The following is a 9,315-nucleotide window of genomic DNA, read 5'->3' as shown; positions in this document are numbered from 1 at the left end:
CAAAACCGACAAAACCTTGAAAACTTGAGAGTTTTTATGACATTAGCCCTAAAGTTTATAGAAATTGTAAATTTAATTGTTATGGTTTTTTATGTATTTATTTTCTAGAAAATAGAGTAGTATGGAAAATATAATATTACTTTCTTGAAAATAGTTGTCCAATTGAAAAAGTTAAAATAGACTGAGTGTTTAATAGGATGAACCGATGAAGTGTATAAATAAAAACTCTTAAAAATATTTTCAAAATAAAACCCAATGACAACATGTATATTAGTACTACTTCAGCAACAAAGTGGCAAATATTGTTTTGAAATTTAAAATACTATTTGCTCGTATTTTTAATAGGGGTGACAAATCAGGTCATCGTGTCGTGTTTTTGTTTGACACGACACGACAAGCTTTTATATGACACGAACACGACACGACACGATATCGTGTTTTTTTAACTAACACGAAAACGAACCAATTAACAAACGACAAACACGACACGACACGACAAAGATAACATAATATAAAAATTAGTTTATTAATTAATATTTAATCATACATAACACGACAAACATGAAAACACGACAAACAAATTGCTTAATCGTGTCAATTTCATGTCAAAATTTTAACACGAACATGACACGACACGACAACATGTTTTTTATAACGAGCTTTTGAAAGTTTTAGAAATTTCTTAACTTTTAAGTAAAAATGAACTCGAATTAAAAAAAACTTTATTCGGAAGTACAGTTTAAAGTTTTTATTTTAATCAAAACCCTCTTAATCCAAAGGTTACTTCAATTAGTTTTTAAAAGCTTTTAACTTTTAGATTTTATATAATTTTACATCTTTTGAAATGTTCAAACTATTTTTATCAAACATTTCTTTACATATAAAAACACAGTTTCACCTACTTTTTAACAAAAATACATTATACCTGAAATGGTTTAAGCACATGTTCAATGGTTAGAAACAAAAAAGTTTACAAAGTACTATCATCTATAAAGATAATCTAAATACACATAATATGGCTTATGAGTTATGAAACATCATCTTATATGGAGATTATCAACGTACATGGTTGGTGAAACATCAATTCCGTTGATGTCTCATTTATAGTTTTCTTTTCATATTTCTTGCATTACATATCGGCCCCATTTTGTAATCAAAACTAGGTCTTACATCCTCATTAGTGTTGTCTTCTATGATTATATATTAAAAGAGAAATTACAAGATATTCATTCATAAAAAATTTAAAAATTAAAAAAAAAAAAAAAAAAAAAAAAAAAAAAAAAAAAAAACCTTCTTCAAGTGGACCATAATTTTTTCGTAATTTTTTTTAAGATATCTGTTAGGAATAAATTATAATAATCACACACACAAAGACAATTTTTTTTTGAACGACGGGTTAGTATATGTCTGAGATATAGCTCATCACCTTGTTAGTAACTCATTGCTAGACACCCTGTTAGCCAAGTGAGCTAGCCCCAACTTCAAAGACACTCTATTTGCATGCTTCAATTATCCCCACGGCCATACATGACAAATACTTATCCCGTTGAAATTGACATTGGTTTATTTTGGATCTTCAATTCTCAAGTCACATTTAATAATAGTACAATAATTGCTCAAAGACGAGTTTACTAATGATTTTATTCGGTTGATACACATATCAATGTCTCGGGTCACTTCTTTTAGTTGACTTAAATGGTGATAATTACACTTTTGAATATTAAAAAGGACTATAAAAAGGTGATGTATTTCCCACATCAAATCTAATTTCTGCGGTGGACAATTAGAATATGTGACACCATATGTATAGAGTAAAAGGGGATTCAATGGTTTATAAATAAAGAAGGATTTGAGTTTTCATAGTTGTTTCATTGAGTTGAATCTTGAACCAAATCATGTATGTTTGATATGACTGTATAGAGAAAAGTAAAATGTTAATTCATATGTAGATTACTGTAGGTCAAATACACCTTGTATGACCAATGATTTAATTTGTTCAATCTATGGATATTATACTATCATCTCTTACTGGGTCTAGAGGTTAAGTATGACTATATTCAGTTAAAAACCTTTGATTCGGTTTTGGTTCTTCTGAAATGTCTCTTACTCGGTCAAATTCAGGGTCAAGTCTTACTCAGTCAGACATTGACTCATTCAAATCTGACTTAATCATCAACTATCAAACAACCCCCAAAGTCTTGTAAAAATCCATCATCATAGATATTTACTTATATTCTTATCACTTGTGAAATTATACCTCCTTATTGATAGAACAAGCATTCAGGAACTTATAAAAAAGCACAAACCAATAAAAGAATTATTACAAACCATACTAATTTTTTCACCAAAACAATCAATCAACTAAAATATATAACAAATCTCAAACCAAATAAATATTTGACCAAACTATTAAGAGTAACACATTACTTTACATCATTGGCATTTCAAATGCTAGTTAGTTTCTACAAGTATCACTACAAGAAAAGGAACAACTTTGAAGATACCATTGATTGCTGTTGTTGCCTTTTTATCCAAATAAAAAAAAACAAAACAAAATCGATAACTTGGTCATTGTCGTTAAGGGCATTTTCGGTATTTCATTGATGGGAATTGGGAAGAAAGATATTTGGAAATGGTTTGGGTTTTGTCATGTAGCTATTGATGCTGGTCTTCAATTCTCAAAGAGACTAGTTCACTTTCGTGTTGCTGTTGTTGACTTCTTGACTTTAACTTCTTCGGGAAACATCTTCTCAAACTTTCCGGTAACCTAGAAATAATAATAATAATAGTTTATAACCAAAAGTCAAATCAACACAACAATTTAAAAAGATGTGTGGAGGGCATTATCGTCTTTTTTGCACAATCACAGTCACAGTCACAGTCATAGTCAGTCAAAAAAGACTTACAGATCCAGTCTTTCATAAATTGCACGTCGCACCGAAGAATTGAGGCCATATGCTATTGAGTTGAAAAGACCCTGCAAAATGTCTACATGTTACATTTCTACAATATATATATATATATATATATATATATATATATATATATATATATATATTTTGTCAAAAATTACCTCTTTGCCATTGTAACAAATAATCTGAGGGTATCAAGTAGAGTCACAAGATACCTCTATTTCATATTTTGATATAATTTGACAGAAAGTTAAAACAATTTATTTAAACAATGTGATAAGTCAAGAGGGAGTCTTTGAAGATTAACATGAATCATGCTAATTTATAAATAAAAAAGTAAAGAGATATAAATGTGTTAAGAAGAGATTTACCATTAATGCAGCCATTCCAACATCAAGAATAGAAAGCCAGAAAAGCTTATGACCTGGTTCTATAAAGTCATGAATACGGTTGACTGTTCCAAAACTCCATGACCCTATAAGAATCAACGGATAGTAACCCCACCTGTTCAAAGCCTACACAAATTTTAAAAAAAAAAAAAAAAAGAATTATTAGGTAAAAATGCGTATTTAACACTATAAATATAATGTTGACCTCATTTATATAATAATTCATGTATTAAAGCAAAAATACCTTCATGTCTACACGTGTATCTGACTGAGAGCCCCGATCAGACATGCCCACTGCCATCTGAAATTACAATAAATGTCCTTACACAATTTCCATATTGACTTATTGTAACCCATATAAACAAAAACAAACACAATGAAAGGCAACATGAGTAGAAAACAATATAAACTTACACGTGTTGCATTGTTTAGCATGCGTATCACTTGAAAATAAGTGAACCCATTGAAAAGAATTGCGCCCCAAAGAGGTGCATAAAATGTAAAGAAGTGGACAGCCTGTACAACAAGAAAGTAAATTTACATTTTCACCCTTCAAGTTTTGGTAATGACATTATATAACTAACAACCTTTCCTGTTCTTCCGGTTTCTGTCCAGCACCATGCAGCTACACGGCCTATGTTTCCTACATGTCCATGTTCATTACCAATAGATCGTACAACTGTCATAACAAGTGAAGTTCCTATGATAAAAAGAAAAAGAAAAAAGAATCCAATTTAGCTTTCATTAATGAGGAATGTGAAATGGCTCAGGGAACATATAATTTACCAAATCTATTTGGTTAAGTAAGGGATCATGAGTGCATACCCCAAACATACAAGTGAAACATGGGCTCAAAATCCTCAACATCAGCTTTGTGTTTGACAACTGCACGATGAAGAGTAAAAGCAATAGTAGTTGTCCAAAGGAAAGATGCCACACAAAAGAAATGAGTGCTGTAGCCTTGGGCATAACAGAAGAATCCTTTAGATGGATCACTGCATATAAAATACAAAAGTAGTATTTAGTCACTGAAGAATCCTTTAGATGGATCACTACATAGAAAGAAATCCATGTTAGTGAATACAGAACTCTAAGAAGAAGAAGAAGAAGAAGCAAATTTATTCCACTTCACTTAGTATCCATACCCAACAACACTGAAAAAGCTGCAAAGCATATCCTGCAACAAGAACAGAAAAGAAAGAAAAAAACATAAGTTATTACCTTCCAGCCCTGCATTGAGATTGATTCATGCAGAAAAAAATGTTGGTTTTACATCGGAACAATTCCAGGGATTCTAATTTGATATTATGACTATGTGACCTTTTATTCAACAGATTAAGCAAATGGAAGTCTAAGCGAAGAACTCAACAAGCCTCAATCACACAGCATGCTAAAAGGGTAAAGTGATAAATTTCTTGGAATTGAAAGCTCATGCTTTGTTGATCCCAGCAGAGGTTTAATAGCACCAAAATGCATATACTAGAGCAAAATCACATTCTATTACAAAGAGTAAGGTTAACACAACCATCCACTCAAGGTTTGTTCCAATTTAAATGTAAAATGGAGTACATTGATCTAATAGAAACTAAGTGTTTAAGGGGGGGGGGGGGGGGGGGGGGGGGGGGGGGGGGGGGATGAAGCGATTATTTCATCACACCACAATCAGTTCCTAAATGTCAAAATTCAACCATGAAAGAGATATTCAATTAACTCCAAACCGTAGCATGCTCTATGTTGAAATCATTTATAGGGATCAGAACATAAGGTCCAGAAAAAACAATGAACACAGACAGATAAACAAATCGATGTTGTAATCTGGACTTTACTAGAGCACTTAACTAAAACCACCACAACAGTTAATTGTCAAATATATTTCACAACTGAAATTTAATTCAAATCGATCTGAATTTCGATAGAAAGAGACTTACTGAAAGAGCGAGGAAGAAAACGAGCTTGAAGGAGAACTTGCGGAGTTCTTTAAAACACACGTAGCAAAGCACTATGAATCCAGAACCTAACAGTGATAGAGTAGAGGCTCCAGAGTTCACCGCAGTCAGAACATGGCGTTCTCCCGCCGTCAAATTACCTAAAACCGCCTGAACTGTCGCCATTTTCTACCACGGCTTCTGATTTCGTGTAATGTATGATTTCAGTTGATACTCCAGAATAATTTCATTATCAAAATTATGAAATCAACAACTTCTTCGGGTAGAAGAAACAATACGATCTCACATCTTGCTTTTTCTAGTGGGGTTTTTGGACTTTGTAATCTATAATGATTAAAATGATAACAAATGTACCCACGAGATTCCATCACAAAAGTCGCTTTGGCCGAGTGGTTAAGGCGTGTGCCTGCTAAGTACATGGGGTTTCCCCGCGAGAGTTCGAATCTCTCAGGCGACGTTTTCTGTTTTTTTTGTTCTAAGTGTTATCATCTAATCTGTACTTTAATTCTAAGATTGAACCAACGGACATTTTGGTTCTCTTTTGTTTTTGTTTTTTTAAGATGTTACAAAATGATATGATTAATATCATTGGTATATTTTCTGTCTTATTTTTTGAAAAATAAATGCCTTAACTCTTATATATGTAGACCGTAGACGGGACATTAAAACAAAGGACTAATTATTTTTTAGAAAAAACAATAGACTTAAAAAAATATGCATGACAATTTTTTCCATAAAACAAAAAAGTAGTTTATAATTATGGAAGAAATCTTTTAATTTCTAAACTAATTTACCGTCACCACCACCTACGCCTCCTTCGCCGCCGCCACCATCGTGTATTTCGGTTTTTGGATTTTAGAACCCAATGAGTTCGGTTTCTGACTGGGTTCGACGTCATTATTTCAAAAGTTGGGTTGGGTCGGTTTCAAAGGGTTGGTTTTGACAGAGCAAACCCAACCCAAATCAAAGATTTTGGTTTTTAAAATTTTAAACCCAAACCCGGTGGTTTGGGTTCGGTTTCAGTTTCTCAGTTTCGGTTTTATCGGTTTTTGTCGGTTTTTGAGTTTTCGATTTTGCTCACCTAAGGTATACTAGTAATCCCTGTAATCAACATTGCCAAGTGATTCAAAGAATATTTAAGTATCTCAAGGAACCCATGAATTTTGGTTTCAGTTACTTGGGATATCCTTATGTTTTATAAGGATATTCAAATGCAAGTTGGATATCCAACATGGATGATCTCTCATCTACTATTAGTTAGTTGGATATTCATGTTTAGAGGAGATACAATTTCTAGCATCAAAGAAGTAAAATTGTATCATAAACTCAACAATGACATCTAAGTTTGATGCATTAACTGTTGTAATAAAATAGACATAGTAGCCGGTGAATTTGGTTTATAAGTTTCCATTATGGTCAAAGCCAATTACACATATTTCTATCCATTATGATAGTGTTGTCGCTTCGTCTAAGGCATATAGCAAGGTTTCTAACAACGATTTTAAACACTTGGGTGTTAGATATAACATGATTAGAGAATTAATCATGATTGATGTAATCTCAGTTAAGTTTAATAGAACACAACATAATTTAGCAAATCAGTTGACTAAAGTTCAAACCAAATACTTAGATGCATGAGTCTCTATTGCGATGGGATAAATTCCATTTAATTTTATAATGGTAACACACCCAATTCCCCTCTAATATGACATTACAAACTAAATTTAATGGGGAAAGTTTCCACTTATATATTAGAACACATAAAATCATCTTAGGTTGGGGACTTGACATTTATACAATCATGAGATAGTTAACACACATGGCTTAATAATTATGTCAAGATTTGTATTGTCTATATTAGTATAGAAGTTTATCATTTGGTATTTAAATAGGTTGATAATGTTCAATCCTTAGGACACCCCAATTCTCGAATATATGGAACACATAAAATACTAAAATACCTAGTATAGAAGTTTATGTTTGGGTATTTAAATAGGTTGATGAGGTTTAATCCTTAGGACACCTCGATTCTCGAATATTTGAAACGTATAAATTAGTAAAATACCAACATGAAAATTCAATCGATTCAAATTTTCCATTTATATGCAAGTTTTGATTTTTTTAACTTACTTTATTTGTTCATGGGTTACTCTAAAACGGGGGAGGATTGTTGGTAATTTTAATGTTATCGAACAATTTATGTAATTAGAATTAATATAAGTATCACATGGGGTTTTAACATTTGCATATAAGGTGAGTTTGATCATGAACACGGCGAAAAGGAAGGGTCAATGGAGCCTCATCCTTTTGTTGGGTACAAGGGAAGCATCCCAATAACTCTACACAACTTTGGTCTTGAAATATACTGAAAATAATCTAATTAGATTGAAGGAAAGTTGAATAAACAAGCAAATTATGGATATGCTCAAAGAGAGATCGAAGCAACTTGAGCTACATAATAGCCAAGTTGTTTAGCAACCCAAGTTGCCTTGGCCAATATGTTTGAGACATCCTAAGTCCAAACTACACATGGCAGCTATATCTAGACAACTTGAGTTACATGGGTCGTTTAAAAAAAACTAATTTCCAACTGTAGAATCCGTAAATTTTGCTGTCCTTTTCCACTTTTCATATAGATGATTACTCATTTTCACCTAATTTAGAACTTTTTTACGAGAATTAACATTCTATATACCTTTTAGAAATGTACTCTCTGTATTTCCACCTAATTCGTAGAGTGATCCTTATAGATTGTCCCAAGTTGGATTTATCGGTAACTCATACATTGTAGAATGTAGAGGAGAAATATAAGCACAGAAAGTGATTTTATATGATATGTGATTAAATACAAATTCTTGATTACCAATATTTTGTCATAGCCTAATTTCTAACGACATACAAAAAGGTGACTTCTAGGAATAATTGTATCTAGTAGTCTGTAGTTTGAATTAATAGTTGTTTCATTATTTGATTATGGTTTTAAAGTTGTGGATTGGATTTATTAAATAAAACAATCATTGATTTGTTTATTTAAGAGAAAATGCAATTTGGTACATATGAGTGCCAAAAAAATTAACGTTTCAGTCCTTACTAGGCACTGACTGAGAGGCAAACCAAGAACAAACTCGGCCACGAGGTGTTTTTACTTTGATCGAATCAACACAAATGTTGGGACCAGATCCTTGATTTGGACCGAGTCCAAGGTTGCAAAAGGGAAAACAAACAAGCTAACTTAGGATCGAGGACATGGTCCAAGCTTTGGACCTAGTTAGAAGGCAAATCAAACGACCCTTAAGTCCACGCATTTAACTCTCGTTTGAATTCACATGTTAAGTGAAAAATATGACCCTTAAGTCCACACATCTTCTTTCATCTCTCGACTATTCTCTATCTCGTTCTCATATTTCTTCAACTTTCTTTCCTCCTAGACCTAAACACTAACCCCATGCAAGTAATAGAACAACTTAATAACAACGAAAACCTTTAGAAGGTGACATGCAAGTAATTGTTGGGGTCGAAAAAATAGTAATGTGGTATTATTTATGGATTTCAGTAACGAAGAAGGCGAGACACATGGAATTGTTGGAGTTATGAAGAAGATGGAAATTAGGTTTTCGGAGGAAATGATCATCATGTGGGGTAGTGAGAGGACAAAGTGACGATGAAGATGGTTTTATAAGTAACTTTAGTAAATATTATATATATTTATGTTTTTATCTAAGTCATCATTACTTAAGTTTGGTTTTTATGGAGAATGTTATTTATTTTCATCCAAAGGAGAAACCATATTTTGTAAGGAACATTTTAGGACATGTTCTATTTTTTGACCTTTTGCAATTATTACTTAAAAGCAATAGCTTTAATTTTGATCAATGTTTTTCCATTGGTTTATTATTATGAAGAGAATATGTTTTCTTTAATCCGTCAATCATAATATATATTAAAAAAAACAAGAACGATTTAAATATTTGTTACCTTAAAAAAAACTTTTAGAGTTTTATTATGGGAAGAATCAATCTATCTCATGTCTTCCAATCAACATGTAAGGTATAAATCATATGAGTTGTT

The 9,315-nt window shown here is 32.1% G+C and overlaps 1 protein-coding gene and 1 non-coding gene across 2 annotated transcripts; one reads left to right on the top strand and one right to left on the bottom strand.

Annotated features, from left to right (window-relative positions):
* Positions 1 to 2,409: 2,409 nt before the first annotated feature.
* On the bottom strand, positions 2,410 to 5,528 carry GCR1 (G-protein-coupled receptor 1). Its single transcript, XM_079069197.1, has 9 exons — positions 5,230 to 5,528; positions 4,447 to 4,478; positions 4,127 to 4,296; positions 3,889 to 4,001; positions 3,716 to 3,817; positions 3,546 to 3,602; positions 3,284 to 3,427; positions 2,907 to 2,977; positions 2,410 to 2,767 (listed from the first exon to the last, which is right to left on the bottom strand). Exons 1-9 carry the CDS (start codon positions 5,410 to 5,412, stop codon positions 2,656 to 2,658), a joined length of 984 nt encoding a protein of 327 aa, XP_078925323.1. The 5' UTR covers positions 5,413 to 5,528; the 3' UTR covers positions 2,410 to 2,655.
* A 94-nt stretch (positions 5,529 to 5,622) lies between these two features.
* Positions 5,623 to 5,704, top strand: TRNAS-GCU (transfer RNA serine (anticodon GCU)). The gene has a single exon. It is a non-coding gene; the product is annotated as a tRNA-Ser (tRNA).
* Positions 5,705 to 9,315: the final 3,611 nt, after the last annotated feature.

The sequence above is a fragment of the Lactuca virosa genome, chromosome 8, assembly GCF_052849685.1.
Source record: "Lactuca virosa cultivar CGN04683 chromosome 8, Lactuca_virosa_CGN04683_v6, whole genome shotgun sequence".
In the NCBI taxonomy this organism is placed as follows: Eukaryota; Viridiplantae; Streptophyta; class Magnoliopsida; order Asterales; family Asteraceae; genus Lactuca; species Lactuca virosa.
Note: the sequence above shows the minus strand (reverse complement) of the source record. Positions and strands in the feature narration are given on the sequence as shown.